This window comes from Quercus lobata, chromosome 3 (genome assembly GCF_001633185.2).
Source record: "Quercus lobata isolate SW786 chromosome 3, ValleyOak3.0 Primary Assembly, whole genome shotgun sequence".
NCBI lineage: Eukaryota > Viridiplantae > Streptophyta > Magnoliopsida > Fagales > Fagaceae > Quercus > Quercus lobata.
Window position 1 is genome coordinate 13071051 of NC_044906.1, and position 24693 is coordinate 13095743.

Here is a 24693-nt window from a genome sequence, read left to right on the forward strand (position 1 = left end):
TCCCTCGGATTCCAAACGTGTACACCAAGTATTTCAAGTGATGCTAAGCCCTGGGCCCACGCTTAATATTGACCCGTGAGTCCGAATCCGTCAGGCCCAATGTTGCGCGATTTCTTACCCCTTCATTATATAACACTTGTTAGATTGTGGCAATTCTTTCAATGCTATTTGGAGCGATTTTTGAAGTGGGTGGCAAACACCCTTTTTGAAATTCCGTGACATACATCCTTACCAAAATCTTTAGTGATAATTTATCACTTAAAAAAAAAAAAAATCCTTAAATAAAATTGTTTTGGTATCTATTTAAATTACCGATTACATAACAAAATTCAATCAATCAATCATTTCACAATGGATGAATAAAATATTAAGAATTTCATGGTGGAATTATATTACGAACTCTTAAAAATCCTAATCTGTTAACGTCAACCATAGTTTTTACTATTAATTTTGATAGCCTGTTAAATTAATTTTTCATTTAGTTTTCGTCAACTGTAAATGTAGGAATATATCTTTCTTTAATTGTCTATGTAAAAACTAAGAATACTAATCTTTTATGATAAATGTAGTAGGAGTATCTCTTTCTTTAATTTTCTATGTAAAAACTAAGAACACTAATCTTTTATGATACGTCCATGTTTGGCTCTTTCCCCTTTTTTATTTCAGAGCAAAAATATGTCTAGTTGTCTTGTCTCCTCAAATTCTTAGCCAAATGAGCAATAACTCACAAATGGTGGAAAACTTTCAGTTCCATTTTTATGCACTTCTTTATAAAAGGGCTACATAAAGGAGGTGACTCTTTCATTTCCATTGACCTTTTTGCTTGGCATGTGTACAAGTTACAAAACCTCCTTATCTCAACAATATCTTCACTTCTACAAAGATCAATGTGGTTGTGGCAGCATTACAAGAAAAGAACAACATTTATGGAATTCAAGGCTGGCATGCTAATGATCCTTAAATGGTCAGCTGCGACAAAAGAAATCAAATGTGGTACGTGGTGTAGAATAAGCTGTGGAAAGTACTTTCGAGGCTATGATGGTATTAGCGGCTTCAGTGTGATGAATCCCATCCCAGCTTATGAATTTAGATCCGTCATCACAGGCCTGAGAGCCAGGATTACCACATGTCACCTTGATATTGTAATTGTATGGAGGACCTCCAAAGCCACAGCATGCCATCAGTGGACTTGAAAAACCTAGATAAATAATCGATGATCAAAGCTATGCACTAATAGAACATTGTCTAGAGAAAATATCACTCAACTAATTTGGTTCATTCACTATCAATTCAATGCAGTAATTTAGTTTATGTGAACATGGATCACATTAGTGTTTGAAGAGATATAACAAAAGCAATTGGTGAAGGAGATAAAAAACTTGAGAAACAATAAGCTTACCGTATTTGGTGGCATTGGCAATGAGATCATACTTGATGGAATATATATCTACATAGACAACATTAGCGTCTTTGAGTTCAGATCTCATCTCTACGCATAAATGGTGCAGTCCTTCATTGAATACTCTTGCAGCAGAATTGTAAGATGAAATACACCCATATGGATCCAAATCCTTGTTTTGCACTAATGACAGTTTTTGAGGGAGACAACCAAATGGCCCAGTATTGTGTATCCAAAAGTTCCTGCCACCTTGATTATATAAGGTCTGCATTTGGAGTAACAGAAAAATATTAGAATTTGTCAGGAAAACATGCGCGATTAATGTGATATTTTACTAAACAGAGTATAATTTTTGCAGGAGTGTATTGAACTCACCTTAATCACATTCTTGATTTCTGTAATGATTGATGGAATTCTTTTTACTACTTGCACATAAGTTAGATTCTTGGAAAAGGAATCGGCGAGATCATTTTGCCCAATATCAATCATGTAAAGTGCATTCTGGAACCCCTCATCATTGATCAAATTTCCTGAACCTATAAACATGAATGTTGAAATAAGAATTAAATAGATACTTTTTCAATATTTAAAATGATATCAATCATGCAAAAATTAATTAGAAAACCTTGATGCCACACCAGCTTGACAAAAATGTGTTTAAGTCCTGGCCCTACTGTTGCAATAATTATCTTATGCGTTAGATATATGTATTGGTTAGAGATATATTAAACATATTAGCCAAAATAGGTGGGCTTGGGCCTATTACATTGGGCTAATATGTCTAATATATCTCTAATGTGTCAAGGATGCATATATTCAATGCATGAGATACCTTCTCTTACTATTGGTAAGCCTAATAAACAAACAGGTCAATACATCTTAGTCTAGGAAAGAACTTAGAGTCTTAGACAACATAGTTTTGAATATGTGGCAGGAACAAAACACAAACCTTTTTCAATCCTAGTTTCTCCTATGTTTAAAAGAGGGGTGACATTACATCTGTATCTATGTACCAAATTTAAAGGTGAAGATGGAATGTATTGGATCAGACATGTTAGATATATTCGCAGGTTCTAGATCCAAGCCAATTATATTGTTGAAGTTATAATTGTGTTAGTGGTCCTAGTCCTAGTCCTAACTGTACTAGCACAATCAATAAGGACATCAGCAATAAAAAGGACATTGGGCCCTGAATCCGTGCATGTTTCTAAGAGTATCTTTAGATGAGCTTATTTTCATCAGTTTAGTTTGATTGAAAAATTTTAACTACGTAGAAGTACCACAACTTAATGACATGTGCAACTATGATTAATGAACCATTACTTTTAAATGGACCTATTATTTTTCTCATTCATTCACTGTCGCACATGTTAGGATTACGACAAAAGTTGTGTCCTTAGATTTCATCTTTTATGTATAAAGCAAATAGAGAGACAAAGTGAATGCAAAGTAAAAAGAGAAAGTACCTGCATTAACAAGTTCAAGGGTGCGAGCCTTGTAATGAAGGAACTGCATGAGCTGGATGGTCAAAGAAAAAGGAACAAATTTAGGGAGGGTAGCGGACCCCGCTACAGCAAAGTTTGCCCCATTTGTGAACTTGGACCCACCTAAGGAGTCTAAATATGGGCTCACAAAACTTGTATTCAAACTCTGGCCTACACAAAAATAATAATAATTACTGATTACAGATCTACCACAGAATCTCAGATTTTTTTTTTAATATATAGTTTTTTTTTTTTGGGTTAAAATATAATGTATAGTTTACAACTTTGGATCTCATGCCCCTGACACCCTGTCAGTCCACTTGATGGGTCTAATAAGTAATAATGATTTAAGAAACAAAGAAAAAAAAATGATTAAAGAAGAAGAAGAAGAAGATTCATATGGATACCAGGATACATGGCTATCACCGACACAAATATGGTGTCTATTATATAAAAAAAAACTCTCCCATAAATATTTTTTTCAAACTCTTGCTGTATCTATATTTTTTTTTCTAGATGTAAAATTTAAAAATCTAACTGTTAGATTATATGTTCTTTATACTTTTAACATACATGTCAAATTTCATTCAAATAAATGTTATTTACTATTCGATTAATAAACTTATTTTTTTTACATAATTTTATACCACAAAAACTTTTAAATTTAAATATTTGATTGGTAACATATCTATTGATCTTTGATCATTTTGTAAGCAAAGATGATGTAATAAGAATATGCAATCCAACGGTCAAATATTCAAAATTCACATCTATTAAAAAAAAAATACAGGAAGAGTTTTGGAGAAAAAACTTTTTTTCCAAAATACACACATACGGTGATCATAATATAAATTTGATAGACTCCTCATATTTTTTTTACAATTATTTTATTCTTAGTATTTTTTTTTTTCGATGGATATTCTTAGTATTATTATTATTATTATTATTACTATTTTTTTTTTATACAAGATAGAATTCTACTCTAGCCTAATCTAAATGTATATGTATGTGAAGTTCTCTCCTGGAGACTTGAATTCCGGTCTTTGCCCCCCACACTCCACAAGAACTTATACTTGTGGAGTGACCATCGCATCAAGGGTGTGCGGTGGATATTCTTAGTATTATTAAATGCCCATCTTATTTTAATTTTTTTTTAAGGAAAATCTTATTTTAATTAAGACAAGAGTAAAACCTAAGAAACCTAAGTATAATTCATTAAATTGGAGTATCTTAAGGTATTTAACTAAATTATTTTGTTATGATTCTCAAAAAAAAAAAAAAAAAAAAAAAAAAAAATTGTTATGATATTAAAAAATGTGGCTTGTGAGACAATATAGCAAAACTATGTGATTTATTAACTTATTATTAACTAATGCACTTCTTTCTTTGGACATAATTCCACTTCCCGCTGTGTTGTTGAATCAAAGAACATCTTCTTACCCTTTGAGAAGACCAAAGTGCTCCGACCAATAATGCACATGTAGTTGATGAGAAAAGTTTAAAGCATGGACAGAAAGGAGTTTTCACTTTTCACACTCAAAGAGGCAAGTTTTTTTTTTTTTTTTTTGAAGAAGAGAAGAAATGCACAACCCAAAAAAGAGCATACTCATCAGATAAAGACGTTATAGAACCCGGGCCCACACCTCTTCCAAAAAAAAAATTGAGGGCCCAGAAAACATCACAAATCTCTCTCTATCACGAGATTTACATCACACACTACAAAGTGGGCCCTTCACACCAACCAGGTCCCACCAAAAATTGACCTTAATAATCTTCACAAATCACAAACTGGTGCTGTACATTTTGACCTTAACAATCATTTTGTTAGTATCATCTTGCCTGTGAAAATTATTTTAAAAAATTAAAGATTGAAACTTTCCTTTTTAATTTCTATCTTTCTTTTTTTTTTGAGAATTTTTTTTAAAAAGTATTAAATTGGAGCAACATTATTTTAAAATTTAATTGAATCTACTATTAATACTATTTCATCTCTTGAAAATTTTTACTTTTATTGAAAAATTATTGTCATTAAAAGTTTTCCTTCAATTTATTTATTTTTCACTAAATTCTGTATGGACCACATCATCAATGATAAACCAATCACCTTCTAAAAAAATTGTGAAAATTTTCCTAATAAAATTTGAAATTTATATCTTTTAAATTTTTTACAGATAAAATTATATATATATATATATATATATATTTTTAAAAAATTTGAGAACACAAAAAACAAAAAGCTGAACCAATTTTCAAGGTTTTTTTTTTTTCACCTATAAAGTTTATATAGACGAAAATAAAATAAAATAAAACACATCAACACATGGTTGATATGATGCCACATGTAAGAAAAATTCTAGATATAGAAGAAGAAAAAAACAAAGGAATAAGTAAGAGTTGAGGACAGGGTGGAGGGTCCCACTTACAGAGGAGGTCGATCAAGAGCCGTCCATCAGAGAAGCGACCGGTTGATCTGTGGAAGAAGATGCGGCCATTGGGAGAGTTGATGGGGAAGCCGAGTCCGGCAGCGAGTCCACCCGTGTCCGAGTTGGAGTCACCAAAGTTGAAGATAACTGGGGGTCTCTTACTGCACTGACAGTGAACTGTGTGTGGAAATGAAAGCAGCAGAAGACAGAGCAATGGAACAAGAAAGAAGAAGAAGAAGAAGTGAGAGTGCATTGTGGGAATGTGATAAGTGGGTAAGTGAAGTGAGAGTGAGAGTGAGGTTTTGGTTCACTTTTTGTTAGTTTCTTTTATGGTTTGGTCTTGTTTTATTGGAGATTGTTGGACCCTTCTTAATGTATGTTAATACGTGGAAGGATGTTTGGTCGGTGGCTAGAGGTGAATAAAGGTGAGAGATGGGTCACAATAAAAGCTTCCATCAACTTTGGTAAGAAAATAATGTTACTTCAATCAAAAATAAGTTAAATATTATGTACTTATAATTACTCTAGAAAATTGAAGTCATTTGTGTTTTATTTTATGTAAATGTTACTGTAGGGGTGTGCATGGGTCGGATTGAGGGGATTTTTTGACCCAACCTACCATGGTGGATCAAAGAAAATTCAACCCAACCCAACCCAATATATAAGTCCAACCCAACCCGCATGAGTCGGGTTGGGTCGGGTTGAACCTATGGGTTTGACAAATTTTTTTATTATTATTATTAAATTGAGTAGAAAAAAATATAAATATTAATATATTAAAAAAACCTAAAGATTAGTATCAATGTAACTCCTTAAAGGCAAATAACACTAATGACTAAATAACAATAATAATTTATTAGGATTTGTGTGAACTAATTGACTTTTAAATAGGATAGGAAGAATTGGTTATTTAAAAAATTTTATTAATTATATAATATTATATATATATTAAATTAGTATTAGTAGGAGAAACCGAGGAAATGCTTAGGAATGGCAATGGGGTGGGGCGGGGCCGAAGGATGAGATCTTCACCCCCACCCCGCATGGATTTTTCTTGCCCCATCCCCGTCCCGCCCTGCATGATGGGGAAAATTTCTTGCCCCATCCCCGCCCCTTAAGGCCCCGCGAAGACCCGCGAAGCCCTGCCCTACATCGTAAAACTTTATTTCTTGTTAATTTTCCCTACAACTATTACCATTTTTTCAAATAAAATGACATGTTTCAATAATAAAAATATACTTGAAATTATAAATAAATTTATCCTATCAAATCAAACTAATTTTTAGCAAAAACTAAATAATATTATCTAAATGTTTAACAAGACAATATCACAACAAAAATCTCATAGTACGACACAATAAAATAATCCAAACTCCTAATACATAACAAAATAAAAATTGCCTAGTTCTTCAAAAATTACCTGTACCCCTTTCAAAAAAAAAAAAAAAAAAAAACCTGTAACTTATATTTTTTTAATAAAAATACATAAAAAAAAAAAATTAAATTGTGAGTATGTTTTGCGTGGAGAACAAGAATGAACAGCTAGAGCTAGTAGCAATGACCCGGGTTATGAAACAATGTCGAATGGTATATATTATTCCAGTAGTAATTCTAGGAACATGCCAGCGAGCCAGTCAAGTAAGGTAGGCGTGAAGGAGGTCCGTAGCTCAGTAAAGGGTATGATGTAGAAAATAGAAATCACTTAGATTCTATTCATAGGGATTAGTCTTTCTGTCCGTCTAGTGGATTTCAGAAAAGAATCAATAGAATAAGAAAGAATCATATTGGCAATCAAACCCATAGGGAAACATATCCCTGACCCTCATCATCTTGTCTCCAAAAATTAAAAAACAAAAACCCAGTAAAATAGATATGGATTTTAACAAGCTTAAAGAAATAGTGTTGTTAAGTAGCCAAATGCCCACACAATTGTATATAAATTTGTTTCTAATAAAGACAAAAAAAAAAGGTTAAAATTAGTACCTTATTTCCAACTTTGCTAGAGAGAAAAAAAAGGTAGAGCCACGTTAGGTAGAATAAAATAAGTTGATGATATTTTTGTTTAAATAGTAGGGTTTTAGGGTACAATAAAATTACAATTTAACCCTTATTAATGCGGTGTGGGGCGGGGATGGGGTGGGGCGGGGTGGGTCTAAAAAGTGTAAACCCATCCCCGCCCCGCCCCGTGGTGCGGGTCTAAAATCTCGCCCCATCCCCGCCCCACCACCTTTGCGGGGCGGGGAAAACCCGCACGGGGCGAAGCGGGGAGGGGCGGGTCAAGCGGAGCGGGGAAAAATTGTCATCCCTAGAAATGCTGCTCTATAGCTGATTTTTTTAAAAATTATTAAATATATAATATATATTTAAATATATATAAGTGCCCTACAATTGATTTAAAAATTTATTAAATATAAAATATATATTAAATATAGGTGGGTCGGGTCAAGTTTGGCGGATTTGTAATTTTATGACCCAAACCCAACCCGATCCACTATAAAAAAAATTTTTGTAACCCAACCCAACCCACCAAGTCTTAAAAACTGACCCAACCCGACGGGTCGGGTTGGGTTTGGTGGGTCAGTGGGTTTTCTGCACACCCCTAAATGTTAATGTCACATACCAAGATTCATTTAAAACCTAATAATAAACTACTTAATTAGAGTCTCTTAATTGTTTATCTCTCCTAACAAATGGTATTAATGAACATGGTGGTGTGCGTAGATAGTACAGTTTTTAGGGGTTTTTTTTTTTGAAAATGAAATGGGGATAGAGCAAGTCTTAAGGTCCGCATAAACGATCTAAAAAAAAGCTAAACAAAGGATGAAAGGTGTAGTATTATTTTATTATTTTTAAATGTTTGGATGATAGCAAAAGCCATTGTGTTTTATTTTATGTAAATGTCAATGTCACATGCCAAGATTCATTTAAAAACTAATAATGAACTACTCAATAAGAGCCTCTTAAATGTGTTATCTCCCCTAACAAGTGGTATTAAAGGTGGTGTGCTTAAGATAGCAAGGTGTTTAAGGTCTCTTTTGTAATTGGAATGAGGATAGAGCAAACCTAAAAACCTGCACTAATAATCTTTTAAAAAAACCCAACAAAGGATGGAAGGAATATTATCTTACTATTTTCAAATGTTTGGATGATAGCAAAAGTGAACATCATGGCCACATAGACCAAGTTATTATTATCATCATCTTTACTTCAGTTTTGGTATTAACATCCGTCTTTGTAACCAAAAATAAGAAGTTAGGGGGACAAAATCTTTCACAAATTTGGACATGACCTATTGTGGTTGGTGTGTAATAAAATAAACCAGTTTATAACTCATGCAAGTGCACAGGTGCAATTAAGAATAACCATAATTATATATATATATATATATATATATATATATAAAAGACATTTATACCTACCAAGTAAGAGATTGTAAATTATCCAAAAAGAAAAAGAAAAAAAAGTAAGAGATTATAAACCGCCATAACATTGAGATAATATTATCTTCCATTTAAATCATTCAATTCCCTTCAATTTCTAGTTAGATGTGAAAAACATTACATTTATTTAATTTCATGTTATTCAAATGGATTTTATGTAACTTACACTTGAATAAAAATAGGAGGAAATTAGAGAATGTAATAGGAGGGGTTCCTTTTATGAAAGTATTACATAGAATCATGATAAATTCAAATTGATTCTTTTATAATTTCTAAGCTTAGAAATTAAAGTTTGCATGTAAGTATAATTGGGACAAAATTATAGTTTAATTAGAATGGTGTTTGACATCAAATTATAGTGTAATTAGAAAGATACTTGTCACAAAATTGGAGGGCGATTAGAATTTAATTTGGATTATTGATTAAACTTGCGCTTTTGATAAATATAATCAAATTTCAACTTATATCGTTCATTTCATAATAATTGTTCTTATTATTAAGCTAAGATTACCTCAATCAGTTTTTGATCTAAGTGAGGCATGAACCTCTCATTTCTTATTCCACTTTAATATGTTAGATATGATGTAAGTGGTGAATCTATATGAAAGTAATATTATTCCATTCATAACTTACCACCTTAGAAAGTCATGAAAAATGTTGTGTTTCTGTCGATTCATTAATTATTTTAGGTAATAGGCATATGCTGCACTCACATGCTACATGTTGGCTCATCTATGATATAACGTATGAAAATATACTTTTCCTAATTTTTTTTTTATAATAAAAAATGGTATGAAAATATACTTGTCACCTAGCATATCACTTCCATCCGGGTCATTGTAAAAGACTTAAAGCAAATAATACTTGAAATTATAATCTATAATTCCTTTTTTTTTTTTTTTGGACAAACTATGATCTAAAGTACTTAGGAATCCTAATGCAAGCTATAAGAATACAAAATATGCATGATGTGGGATTAAATGGGATCCTATCCTACATGGGATATATCGCAATAGGATTAAATTGTATAAGGATTCCTGGTAAAATCTCATATTTCCTCATCAATTTTAATATTTTGAATAGAAAAAAGAATATGTTTGGTAATTATCTTTTTTTCAATTTTTGTTGTTCATAAAAACAGTTTTTCTATTTTATACAGAAGAAAATTTGTATGGTAACCCAAAACAAATAAATTTTTTTTTTCAAATCTCAAAATACAATTATGGATTTGTTTGGATACCATTTTTTGCTGAAAACTGAAAATACTGTAGCGAAATCATTTTTAAATGTATGAATAATGTTGTAGGACCCTGTTTTAAAGATTTTTTTGCTGAATTTCGTACTTGCAGCTCCCGTGAATAGTGCACGGGACCCACCATTATTTAGCAAAATGCAGAAACGCACGTTGAACGTCCAAACACACACTATATGTGAAACTAATTAGTTTTCAAATCTCAAAACAAAAAAAAAAAATTATTTTTATTTTTATTTAACCCTATGGTTCAACTAATAAACCAATGACCCAACTTATTGATCAGATTAGCATTGAATTTGGGTTTAATAACTATGGTTTGATATGAAAGAAATGAATGAAAAAGAAAGAGAATAAATTAGGATAAAATACAATGGAATATAAAAAAAAATTGAGATATTTCTTTTTTGTAAATTGTTTGTGAGTTTATATAAGGACAAAAAAGCTTACAATTTTATAATTACACATTTCTTTCGTTTGTTTGCCTTTTTATTAGATGAGGGTAAAAATGTATTTAACTCTAGTTAACGAAGAGAATTATCAAATAAGTTTAGGGAGAATATTTTTTTTGTTAAATCAAATTGTTGGCCTAGCCTTTTATTATTATTATTATTATTATTATGGTAATAAAAAAATGGTTAGGAGAGGGTGACCAGTGTAGTTTCCCTACTTTGGCGTAATCTTAGTAGCCCATAATTACTCTTGAGTCAATACCTCATTTTGATGAAGTATAAAGAGCACCAATACAAAACTAATGGGAGGCAATTTAAACCCAAAACATTCTGCATAGCAGAATCTTTTTGATCCAAGGCCACAGTCACTAGGCCACCAATCGCGTTGGTGCTTTTTTATTATACAAAAGTAGTTAATTTCATTCGTAATTAAATCAACGTGAAAATGATGCTAGCTAGCAAATTGTGAATAAACGTTTAATTCCTAAACATTGCTCATTCTCGTTTCCACTCGCTTTCAAGCAAAAAACGTGAAGGTTGCTGTTTCATTGGCCTTTTCATCTCTTTTAAAAAGATAATTAAACGTGAAAGTGAAACTGATTATTTGATTCATTCCCTTCCATTTAATTTTCTGCTGTGCTAAACATACCGTTAAAGTTTCTATTTATTACTTATTAGATTTCTTTTTCTTATGGGTACCGTTAAAGTTTCTATTAGAAGCAGGATCTGGGGTAATGATGAAAAGAATACCAAACTTTACTACACTTTGATAACACGAGTAGTAGCATGTTCCATTGGGCCAACCAGCTTAAAACGTTCATTCACATTATTCACATTGCTGAGCTTTACTTAGTGATGATGGGCCAGGCATACAAGTTGGCCCTACTTTAACGGCTCATTTTTGTAATTACCCAGTATGTGTGCGACAGAAAGATTATTGTGATTATACTTATTCGGAAGATTAGGTAAGTGCTCTAAGAACTATGGACATCTGCATCAAGAAAAAAGGACCAAAAAAAAAAAATGTTTTCAGTTGCTTACACTAGGACTGCATTGATGTGTTACCATTACTATTTTACCAATGTGTTTCAAACACAATGTTATTTAGCCAACTTTCTTGCATGGCCTATCAACTACAATTAATGTTAAATGCAAATTTTATATGACGCAGTGCTCTAATACATAAGTCTTCTGATGATTTAATGGAGTTATTAATTTATTATGTGTTCTCCCTCCTGTTGCTTGTTTTCTCAACTGGGGCTTAGGCCTGCTCTAATACTTTTTGTTTAGCATATGATAATGACATAATGTTTCAAAGTATACTTGAACAAGTTTGAAAAAGTTTTAGATACTCTCGTTTGTTAAAAAATAAAAAATAAAAAAATACTAGCCCAAAAAAACTACTGTTTAGAAGCTTGAAGACCTTTTTGGTTTTTTTCCCCCACAAAAATAACAAACAAAAAAATAAAGATAATAATAGCAGGACATGGCAGAGTCTGTGTTGCAACTGCATACTTAAACGAAAACACAAAGGTAGGTTAGCTACAAAGTGAGTTCTAGTTTAATTTGTTGGTTGGCAAGATATATTCAGGGAAGGATAAGTGGCTATATACGTTTAGGAATATAATCAATTATTGTCCACTTATATATTTTAAGTAAACTTGTCTATTCCATATACATCAAGCAAGTATTCAAATCCTATAAAGGGAATTATTTCTTATACTCTAAAGTAATACTAGTTCCACTAAGAAGAGATAAATGAATATAGAAATCATATATATAGAAAAGAGCATATTTTGTTTACGAATTCATCCGCTTCACTTGAAATGGATCAATTTTATGTTTTAGGTTAAATATTACAAATCTAACAATATATGGATTGCTACGTAACGCAACCATTTGTATACTATTAGATTCAAAAAAATAAAAATCGTAATCGTGAAATAGACTTCATTTAAAGTGTCCATTTAAGGTGAAATGGAGAAAAATTTGTTCCATTTCAATATATCCTAAAATAATACTACTTCTTTTGAGAACAAATTGATGGTGAATTACAAAAACCACTCTTAAGGTCTAAGGAATGACAAACCAACCCAAAACTTAATGGAAATGACACTCCCTTCATTTGAGATTTGAAGGACATATTAGTTATTCTCCTTCCATTCTCCTTCCACTTGAAATGGATCAATTTTATGTTTTAGGTTAAATATTACAAATCTCACAATATATGGATTGCCACGTGACACAACCATTTGTATACTATTAGATTCAAAAAAATAAAAATCGTAATTGTGAAATAGACTTCATTTAAAGTGCCCATTTAAGGTGAAATGGAGAAAATTTTGTTCCATTTCTATATATCCTAAAATAATACTACTTCTTTTGAGAACAAATTGATGGTGAATTACAAAAACCACTCTTAAGGTTTAAGGAATGACAAACCAACCCAAAACTTAATGGAAATGACACTCCCTTCATTTGGGGTATGCTTGGTAAACTGTAATAGGCGCTGTAATGTAACAGTTATTCCTATGGTTTAGTTATTCTTTAGTTTGGTTATGTTTTTATTATAAGGAATAATTATTCCTTATGAATAGCTATTCTTCAAAATGAAGAATAACTATTCATCTTTAAAAAGTTGTATTAGTTATTCCTTAGTAAGAGCAATAATTTCAAAACTTAATATATTTCCAAGTAAACAAACTTTTCATATACATCTAACAATTATAAAAATAAAAAATCATAAAAAATAACATATCTCTCTTAAATTTAAAAATAACAATTTTTAAGGAGATATAATTGTATGAGTAAGAAATTTCCTAAAATAAATGTTAAGTTTCATTCTAATGCTATAACTCACAACCAAACTACTGAATATGTTTAGTTATTATATTACAACACATTTTATTTCTAGTAATAAAAATTACAATTTCTATCGTAATCCTCATTCAGTGTACCAAATGTACCCTTGAGATTTGAAGGAAATCAACATATTCGTTATTCTCTTTCCATTAATGATAGTAGCGGAATATTTCAAATTTTGAAAAGTTGGTGAAGTATGTGTGGGGTACTATAAGAATTATAGAAGGAAAAAGAGAATTATCAAAGGTAGCAACAACAACAACAACAAAAAGTTTATTATGATTTTGATGTGGCACTAATCAAATTAATTATGTTTATAAATTTCTTGCAATAAAATTTATGGCACATTCTTTTAACACATTTTCCTTTTTAAAAAATGGAAAGTGAGTTAATATTAAAGAATTTTTTGTCCTACCTAAGTAATGCTTGCGATTTACAAACCAACTAGAGAAGGATCGGAGAATAATTCTCGCTTCTTCAATTAGGTGCTCTATAGACCGATTTGGCAAAGATGAGTGGTTCCATAACGGGAGGATCACATTCATAACATCTCCTTCACAAATCAAAAAATTGTATCCCATTTTAATTGATTTTGATATTGATATGAGCCTAGAATTGTCGCATGGGTTTCAACTCTTGAAGGGTTTCAGCTGGCTTTGTTCTTCTATCATCAGTGTCTATACAAAAATAACTTCACTTTTATGATTTCAGCCAACTGTTGAAAAGGAGAGAGGTTTGAACTGCGGGATTAACAACATATTATTTTATATTTTTCTAACAATCTTAAAAACAATCGTGTCGAAATTGATCTTGACAAATAGTGGATTTGGGTCTAGAACTTTGCTTCGTTGTTGCTTCATGATTTGTTTCTTGTCATTCATAATAGGTTTTGCAAAAATAGAAGAATGTGAATTCCCCGCTTCTTCTTTTAGAATTCTTGACTTCTCTTTTGGTTCTATGACTAGCTTGATCCACCCAAAATTAGTAGAAATATTAATTCCCCTAAATCTAACCAGCTAATGAGAATAAACCCATAGGAATTTTGTAGGTGAACATATTGTAAGCAGATGCTCTAGAGTATCCTTTCTTGTATCACATAAAATACATTCCTCTTCTAAGTTGATTCTTTTTCCTATAACTGACCTTGTTGGTATAATTTCTTAAATTTTTAGCTTCTATAATTGCTTTCATTCCTTTTCTTCGATTGGGTTTCTATCATTATTTTGCGATTCTTGGGTTATCTATATGCTAATTTTGTTGAGAACTTTCATGTTGAACTAGGAACCTAGAATACTTTATCTTCCCTTAGGAGGGGATGAATTAGAAGAATTGTCCTTGCTTACCCATTTTAAAATATCCCAAACTCCTGCAAGGATCTTTCGATATTATTTCTAAGACTCAATTAAGGTTGTTTGGTCCGAAACTTTTTCATTTTTTTTTACAAGTGAGATGTCCAAACCTCTTTGAATATCTAACCATTCCCCATTTGATTTGAATTCCTATTAAGTTAGGGACTCACGAGTCATTCCAAGTGTCATTTACTTGTCAAAATTGAAGTCCACACCCAAGATACATATAGTAAATACTTTTTCTAACCCAAGATACATATGACCAAAAATCCTCAAGTTATTCTAAGACCATAACCAATTTCATTCACATTTTTACAATTATTGTATGTGGCAAATTGTGATTAGTAACCTGTCATTTTCATATAAACCTAGTACTTTTTTTTCTCCCACCACTCACAATTAGGAACATCTGATAATTGTGGAATTGATTGTGGTTCTAAAATTTTTTAAAATACTCATTCTCACTTTTCTTGTTTCACTTTATTATCTACCAATTGTGATATGTCATGTCTTTGATTTTTTTAATTTTATACTTTATTTATTTTTAAGAAAGTAAAAAATAAAATAAAAAATATTTTTATATTTATATATATCTTATGGAATATGAATAATTCTAGTACCACATAAAAAAAAAACCAAAACTACTTTACATGGCAAGTTGAAACTAGCTGCCTATTACTTTCATATGTACTCATCACTTTTTATCTCAAAAATTCTAAGATCACATAAAATACCTCAATTTTAGCCACAACTGTACATGTGGCATACATTAAGTGATAGAAAAAAAAAATGATGAATTTATATGAAAATAATATATAGTCAATTACAATCTGTCACATAAAATAGTTGTGACAAAATTTATAAAGTTTTATGTGATAATAAAATTGTTTTTTTTTTTTTTTTGTCACTCACAACTGTATGGTCCTAGAATTAATTTTTGATGAAATATATAGTGGAACACATAAATTAGTGCAAAGAATTTGTATTGACAAGTGGTATAAAAAATTTATCGGTCATGTATTGCAAAAGATTTGCTAGAAGAGCACGAGAAAGATCTCAGCAATGAATATCAATTAATTTTCAAAACCGTGGACACCGTACAAACAGCTGTTACTCAGTATGTTTTCTTAATTACATTACCTACTTCTCCTCCTCCTCCAAGAAGCCTTTATTTATTACTTAACAGGCCAAAAGAACAAAATTAAAAGTCTTTATGGTATATTCTACCCTTGTTCAAAATTTTCTGAAAATTGAATAAAATTTACACCATTTGTCTAGTCGATGTTCTAAAATTGTCGTTCCACCAATTACAATCCATTGTATTTGTCTTTTCCTTGTAAAATGAGGAAAATATACAATGAAAAAAATTAAACACATAACATACTATAATCGATAAAATACAAAGTGAAACACTAATAATTAGAAAGACAATTTTTGTCCTGCCTAGTCGTACTTCATATTCCAAATTAACAATTATAGAGTAGTTAACTAAAATCATTAATGCATTAGAAATATTGGTGTATCAATTTTTACTTTTTAATTAAACCAGGGCACATGTTACAAAGTTTTGCAAACATCCATAGCATGAATCTTGTTGCAGAGAGGAGCCAATCCTTTGGTCATGGCATAGAGGCTACACAAGCTATATCTGAATTGTGGGTTTTCCTGCCTTATTGAATCCAAATAGCCAGGCATTGCAACTTTTCTTTACCCAACTAAATTGCACCAGTTGGTAAAAACATAAAGCTATAACAGCTAGCTGCTATGTAAGGCCTAGAGGGGAAGGCATTGAAGACCCACCATTTCATTCAGAGTTGGGTCCCATTTCTAGCTTCTGCTGACATGGCAGGGGAAGGAATTTGCTCTTGCTTGAAAGCCTGTGAATGTGGCCAAAGGTGGCAATACCCAGCACAAAATTGAAACTGAAAGCTGCTTTATGTAGTAATTAGTGGCTTCCACTTGTTATTTCCATGCATAGGTCCAAGTGTGGAAAGAATGAGAGAGAGAAAATCAATCTTCAACGGTTTCTCTCTTTTCCATGCAATGCAAGATTCTCTATTTAGAGTTACTACTACTTTTCTATTGCAGCTAGCTTTGAGTGTCCTCTATAAATATATCTATTCCTTCATACATCATTTCTCATTCTCTGAACATCTCTATCTCCCTCTCTCTCTCTCTCTCTCTATAAAACAACCTCTATTTCCCTCTTTGGGAAATAGTACTGAAATACTAGTACAACTACTGCAAGAAACAATGGCTGGTGGTGATCTTCTACCTTTCGTGTCCATTGTTCTTGTGCAGTTAGGCTATGCAGGGATGAACTTCACATCAATGTTTGCCATGCACTCTGGAATGCACCCTCTTGTCCTTGTGGCTTACAGGCTTCTGTTTGCAACAGTGGCAATTGCTCCCTTTGCTTATTTCATGGAGCGGTAATATAAAAACTCTCAAAAAAGAAAAAAAAAAAAAAGTAGTTGATAAAGTATACATATTATACAGTGATCATCATAACTCTGTTTTGGTTGTTTCTTGCATATGCATAGTTTTTGCTTGAGTGATGCACATTTTGCTTGTTTGTGTTGTTTGTTTTAGAGTTGGTGGAGTTTGGACTTTTCTTGCTATATATGGAAATTTGTTTTGATTTCTTGTATCTGACTTGATAATTAAGTACCATGCTTTTCTTACGGTCTCTTTGTTTGATTCAGATTTTTCTCTTTCTTATGTTCATGTGGACTATCCACACGTTCACTCACATACATGATACATGTTTAGTTCCATTTGTGGACAGAGAATGACGTTGGAGCTTTTCATTGTAAATATAGGTTATCTGATATTTTTATATTGAAAATCATGATATATATATATATTGCTTGTGTCTAGAAAATAGAATGAACTTTTTGTAGTACAGGATTCTCATTTAATTTCCATGTGAAAATGAGTTTATAACCATGAACTTTTTCTTCTTTTTTATTGGTTATACTATAACTCATGGAGAGAGACAGAGAGAGGTTTCCACAACCTTATCAAAAGTTCTGAACTTGCAATTAATCAGAAGATCCTTGAAGATATTGAATGTTGAAACTGTTGAGAACTCTGTGAATGATAAAATGGATGTTGCATTTCACTAGGCTTGGCATGTTTGCCGCGTAGTTCATACAATATGCAAGGGAGAGAGACCTATAGTAGTTAGCCGACAAGTACATATAAATAATTAAATACGCTCGGTTGTTTTTTTGCATGGGTAAAGCATGAGCTATAAATGCTCTATATGTCACTTCTTGCGTGTTCATTTTGATGACCCTTAAAAGAAACTTAATTAGCTTATGTCTAGTTCTTAAAGATTTACTTATTTTAGGTGCAGCTGTATTTTTCTCAGCTCATTTTTTTAAGTCCATTAAACCAATCAAAATATATTATCCCAAATTAATGAGCACTTAATTAGTGTTAGGTGCTAGTTAGATGTTGATTTATGTGCCCCATCAAGAAAATATGGAAGAGTAGATTTATTTTGGATTTGAAAAATATAAATTTATGATTAATATGTTCTACCTAATGCTTTCAATAACCCCTCCTTCTCAGACCATACTCATCAGGCTTTAGCTAAAGTTCTTCAATTGCAGTTCCTCTTTTTTGCATAACCACAAATCTTATACTGTCATTTTTGGTTTCTCTCTCACTCATACTATTTGTTGCATGGGAAGCTTGTATATGTTTATACTTTATGGTTTGGTTCCTCATCTCTATTAAGCATTCTGTTCACAAGTAAAAGCTAGTGTATAGACTACTAAAGAGGCAGTATAGGTGCTCTTTGTCAACATTATTATTTATGGGTGAATGAAGTGCCAGGACGCATGTAATCATCTTCTAATATATACTATATGAGATGAAGGCACTGCAAGATTAATTTCCTTTCACATAAGAAGTGGAAAGAAACTATTTTGGCTATATATCAACCTGTGGTAGAGATATCAATTTTGTTAAATACCAATATTATAATATGAACAATTTTATGAATGGCAATGTTTACACTAAAATGTATATTACTTTTTTCATGGTTCACTTTAGAACAATATATATATATATATATAAATATTTCATATCTTTCTGCAGGAAGACAAGACCCAGGATTACAATGTCTATTTTGTGCCAGACATTTTTATGTTCCTTAACAGGGTATGCATTTTCAAACTTGAACTTCCTAGTCCATAAGTTACTATCATGTTTGTAATTTTGTATGCATGCCAAAATGTTCTAGGCCATCATGGCCATGTTTTAGTTGAAATGTTTGTTCAATCTTTTCCTTGATGAATTAAAATATTCTAGTCTTTTGTTTTCTACATGTCCAACACACGTTAATTTACATATGAGCTTTGCTTCGGTTTGTGACAATTAGTATTTGATTTTTTATTTTTATTTTTACAAAGTTGTACCCTAACATGAACTCAAAGTGCAGGGCAACTGGAAATATGGTCCTTTACTTTATAGGGTTAAAGAACTCAAGCCCAACAATTGGATGTGCATTAACTAACACACTTCCAGCATTTACTTTCATCCTTGCAGTCCTTTTCAGGTAGCTTATTTTTCTGTTTATTCAGGAAATAGTTCAAATGGCAGTTCACTCCTTTCTTCCAATTCAGTACAAGAATTAAAAGTTTTAAGTTGATGTTTGGTAGGCAAGAATCTCTGGGAATCAAGACCAGGCCAGGTCAAGCGAAGGTAATAGGAACAATTATATGTGTAGGTGGAGCCCTTATATTGTCATTCTACCATGGAAACATCATTAATATAGCCGAATCCAGCATTCACTGGACATATGCTGAGAATATGGAAAAGAATAGCTCCACTTCTAGTGGCCATGGGAATGTCATCTTAGGCCCCTTTCTCCTTATTCTTAGTTCTCTCTCTTGGTCAATATGGTTCATAATCCAAGTAAGTACTCAGATCCATTACACCAAAGCTTTTGATTTTGTTGGACTATTGTATTATTCTCCAAGTTATACTTCAAATCTTTGGCATATGGTATGGACCAATTACTGTTATTCACACTTACAAAGTGAGAATGATTTTATGCATATTGATTTGTATTATATTGCATGCATGGTTCAAGTGCAAGTTTCAGACTTTCATGATTCCTTGTAGTACTAACTGTTTTAAAATTTCAGGCAAGAATGAGCAAGACGTTTTCAGCACCATACACAAGTACCACATTGATGTGTTTCATGGGCTTCATTGAGTGCGGGATCATTGCCGCAATTTTCAAACCTGTCATTTCTGCATGGTCATTGAGCAATCCAATGTGGCTTCTTGCAGCTCTCTATACAGTATGCTTCACTTCACTTGATTTGTTGAAAACAATTTGCAGGATTAGTGTTTCTATTCTTTCTTTTTTTGGGACAAGGAATACTCAATTTCCAGGCCTAGGAAATTCTCTTCAAAGAAAACCTAGTTGACAAATTAAGAATTTCATTCACATTCGTTAGTGTCAAATATCATCAAGCTTGTGAGCTCTCCGCTCCTACGATCTAAAACACTTCCCATGAATAAATCTTGGGATGGAGACCCCTTTAATTTGGAGCAGCAAGTTTGTATACCGGATTTCAGTTGCTGAGAGTTCTAAAAATGTTTTCATTAGCTAGCTAAATGATGTTTCAGACTTTAGAATATAAACCATAAGTTATTACTTATTAGTGACTTCTATATAATTTTAAGGCCGACCTTGACTAATCTGTTGATGATTAATAGCAGACCCCAAAAGTTTGGGACTAAGACTTGGTTGTCGTTATATATTTTAAGGTCCTAATTTGAAAATCATAATGTTGATTTCAGGGGGTTGTGTGCTCTGCACTAGCATTTGCTGTCACTTCATGGGCTATCCAGTTGAAAGGTCCTCTCTATGTCTCAGTGTTCACTCCCTTGTTGCTTGTTATAGTGGCTATTACCAGTTGGGCCCTGCTTCGTGAGAAATTATATGTTGGAACGTATGTATACACTTTACTTACTCACAAATTTCTTATCTATTTTGGACTCATTTGGATATATGTTTTATTTTTTTCAATACATATATATGTGGCAATCTCTTTGGACCGACTAAATTCAAAAATCTTTTCTTGATTAATTTTTCTCCAAAACTTAGACCAAGTTGTAACTCAACTTAATAGTTCAAAAGAGATTGACACATACTTGTGTAAAAATGTAAAAATGTAAAAATGTCTCCTTATTACAAGTGGTATTGAGTTTACTTGTCTAGTGTATTGTTTGCCTTTATAACAAGTTTAATCAGCATATTTCTGTTACTAAAACTATGTTGTTAATTCAGTGCTTTAGGGTCACTTTTGATTGTTATGGGGCTTTATGCTGTTCTATGGGGAAAAAATAAGGAGACAAAACTGGCAAATGCTATCGAAGAGATAGAAGCAACAAAGATAGATGATGATATGATCACAAAGGACTTGGAAATGCAGTTTGATGCAAAATCAAATGGCAATCACAATAGAGCAGAGAAACCAGAAGACATGTAATCCAATTCAAAATTGTTGAGTGCTCCATCCCATGCTGAAGTGTAACGTATGTTTCAATTTATTTCACCTCAATGTCCCAAGTTTCACAATTTCAAGTTTTTGCTCTCATACTGTATCACCTTGAAACACTAGCTTTCATGGTAGAAGGAAAGTGAAAAAAATTATCTTGTTGTACTACTTAAGTAATATGAGAAATGTCAAATGTGATGTTCAGAAGCTATTTATCAAATTGGTTAAGAAGAAAGATTATTCCTATGAGCTATGAGCCCCTAATAATTAATAAAGAATAGTTTGACATTACAAAGTTACAGTGGCATAATGTTCTACATACTTCAACAGAACAAGATGATAGGAAAATGTAGTATTCTTGATATTTATCCAGAAAGGGACACAATTTTTCGCAACATATTAAGGTGGTAAATTATTATTGGAGTTACATCTCTTTCACCTATTTTTATGCACAAATCATAATATGACATGAAAAAGTTGTGAAAAATCAAATCTAAAACCATAACTCTCAACAAAATCAATATCTACCCAAACCCAAAAATGTCATTGGCTGTATGACAAAAATAGCTTATCTGCTACATATGAGTTTTAAACAGCCTCACTCAATTCCCTTTTTATAATTTATTGGCCAAAACTTATGATTGAAGATGGGCAATTCAAAATGATTCACCTATTATTGACTACTAAGCTTTCACCTAACATATTATAAGATCCTTAAAAAAAAAAAGTTCATGAATTCTAAGCAAGATTTAATTATTCAACTCATATCATCATAGATCATCCGCATGTATCCCTGATGAAAGCACATTGATTCTGCAAGCTACATAAACCTGGTGTGATTAATAGTTGTATCCCTCATGAAATTCACATGGATTTGCAAGCTGCACAAACCTACTATGACTAATAATATGTTTTTTTATAATCATTTTCAGTAATTATGATTAATAATATGCTAAAAAGCTAATTTAGTCCTCCAATTAGTAGGTGGCGAATTTTACTTTGATCTCTTATTAGTTGCCTCAATGTAATCCTTACACTGTTAATTGTGTCAATTTAGCAGTACCTTAAGTTTTAGAATCAAGCTAATTGCATTGTTGGATCTGCTTCCAATTAAATTTTAACAAATTAACTCATGTGATAAATGGAACACATGTTAAAGAGGTTATTAAGAAAAATGTAAAATTTTCAAAATCAAATCAATTTCAACCATTAATTTTGTTAAAATTTAAAGGAAAAGCAAATCCAAGGATGACATTAATCTAATTTTGAAAGTTGAAAGACTTAATTGATATAATTAATATTTGAAAGACCAAATTGAACCTTCTTAATAGTAGGATTAATTTAAGGTTAACTATATAGATTTTAAGTTTTTGACATAAATAGAAAAAACAAACAAAGAATAAATTATTATTTTATAACCTTATTAAGCCTTAAATATAAGTTTATTGATACAAAAGATTTCATAATATATTTTTCAAAATTTATTAAGATTGTAAGTTGTGAATGCTATACAATAAAAGCAGTACTTGTAATGAATTTATATGAGAATGATGTTGCACCAATCATAAACTGATGCAAAAAATGTGAAGACACTAGGATGTGGCAAAATCATACAAGTTGTGAAAAAAATTGCTACTAATATGTCAAGATCAGACAATAGGTAGACATGAGACCTACAATTTCAGTGCATAAGTGATCACCCATGGCAAAGAAGTCTTCCCCAAGTTTCTCATGGAAAATTATTAAGTGTTTTCGGAGCATAGCGACATTGTGCTTCCTCCTTTCACACATATGAATCTCACCATGAAGTTAATTAGTGGGATCCATTGTGAATGTGAGAGGAGAGCTCACTACGTCACAAAACACCTAATAATTACTCTTAGTTTATTTTACAATTAAGAGTTTATTTTTAGGGTTTAACAATGTACAAATTTGCACATTATTTAAAATTTGAAATAAAAAACTATTTACACTTTTAAATTTTGTAAAATGGCGTAAATGCTCTTTTCGTCCCTACATTTTGGGATCATTTCTATTTTGGTCGCTACATTTCTATTTTACCACTTTTAGTTCTAAATCCAATTAACGCTTGTTATTTTAGTCTTTTCCGTTAGCCAACAGACGGAAATGGCTGACGTGGCTAACGAACTGATAAAAATATTAATAAAAATCCACCGTGACTCTCGTCACCCATGCCACCTGGGTTTCCCACCCCATTTTTCGCACGTGACCCTTACTACCCCCCAAATCAGTACCAGAAACCCAAAATCGGTCCACCTCCCCCCAAACCAAATCAGTCCACCTTCTCTCCCGATTTAAGATAGCCATCAAACCACCATCGTAGACAAACAATCCTAGAAATATATATATACCCAAACCTATTTTTCTTCAAATAGCAGAGAAAAGAAAAGCAGTGAGATCTCTATCTCTGTGAGATAGAGACCAAACACACAGGTATTAGCTCTATCTATCTGTGTATGTCCTTATATATAGCTAGCTTTATATTATGCGTAAGGGCCACAATGTTGCTTTTGTATATTCATTGTTTGGGTTTTGACTTTATTATGTTTGTTTAGTTACTTTTGACTGTTTGTTGGTCCTTGTCTGGGTATGTGTTTCTTTGTGGTTTCCAATGTGTTTCCGTTGTGGGACAAAATGCTTATGACATTGCTGTTTAATATGTGTTTGTTTGTACTTTCCAACGTGGTCCCTCTACTACCCTGTTGAAGATAATGTGCATCACCATATTATATAATTCAAAACAGCTAAGGTGGATTGTGGAATGATGAGTGCTGAGTTGGGAAATAATTAATGTGTGATATTTTGTTAACTAATGAGTACTATTTTGAAATGTAGTTAGTATTATTTAACTAATAAGTAATGAGTGTTGTTTTGTTAACCAATGGTTTATATGTGTTTTGCATGCAGCATGAGTGAGCTATTTAGTTTGTCTGTGCATTATGGTAGGTATTTTACTGATAACCCTCGAAAATACGTGGGAGGTAAAGTGGATATAGTGGACAATTATGACCCTGATAGGTGGTCCAAGACAAAGATTAAGGGTATATACAAGGAGTTTAGGTATACCTCTGTGACTAGGATTTGGTATAAAATGCCTAGTAATGATCTAAAGAGAGCTAATTTCCATTTGATAGTTGATGATGATGATGCCATGTTTGTGACAGATTTAGTGATTGGTCATGAAGAAATTCATGTGTTTTTAGAGCACCCTGTGGATAATCCTATACTAGTGGATGAAGGTGAGCATGTTGGGGCAGATGTGCAGCCATTGGTAGTGGAGTAAAACCCTCTAGGATGTGGCAATAATGATGAGGATAATAACAGTTATAATGAGAATAATAATGAGGATTACATTGAAGTAGATGCTAAACAAGCCTACTTTAGGAGAGAAAGTAACACACCAATGGTTGAGGAGGTTGATAATGATGATGTTGTTGAGGTTGATGCTGCATAGGTGTATTTTAGGAGAGCAGGTAAGGAACCT

The 24693-nt window shown here is 32.0% G+C and overlaps 2 protein-coding genes across 2 annotated transcripts; one reads left to right on the forward strand and one right to left on the reverse strand.

The window, feature by feature from the left end:
• Window positions 1-678: 678 nt before the first annotated feature.
• Window positions 679-5654, reverse strand: LOC115979351 (GDSL esterase/lipase At1g09390-like). Its single transcript, XM_031101366.1, has 5 exons — window positions 5307-5654; window positions 2866-3054; window positions 1775-1935; window positions 1400-1664; window positions 679-1198 (listed from the first exon to the last, which is right to left on the reverse strand). Exons 1-5 carry the CDS (start codon window positions 5557-5559, stop codon window positions 966-968), a joined length of 1101 nt encoding a protein of 366 aa, XP_030957226.1. The 5' UTR covers window positions 5560-5654; the 3' UTR covers window positions 679-965.
• Window positions 5655-16648: 10994 nt separating this feature from the next.
• LOC115979420 (WAT1-related protein At1g09380-like) lies at window positions 16649-21434 on the forward strand. The gene is made up of 7 exons (XM_031101451.1): window positions 16649-17093; window positions 18772-18834; window positions 19115-19231; window positions 19335-19590; window positions 19824-19982; window positions 20488-20639; window positions 20978-21434. The coding sequence occupies exons 1-7, from the start codon at window positions 16657-16659 to the stop codon at window positions 21177-21179; spliced, it is 1386 nt and encodes a 461-aa protein (XP_030957311.1). The 5' UTR covers window positions 16649-16656; the 3' UTR covers window positions 21180-21434.
• Window positions 21435-24693: the final 3259 nt, after the last annotated feature.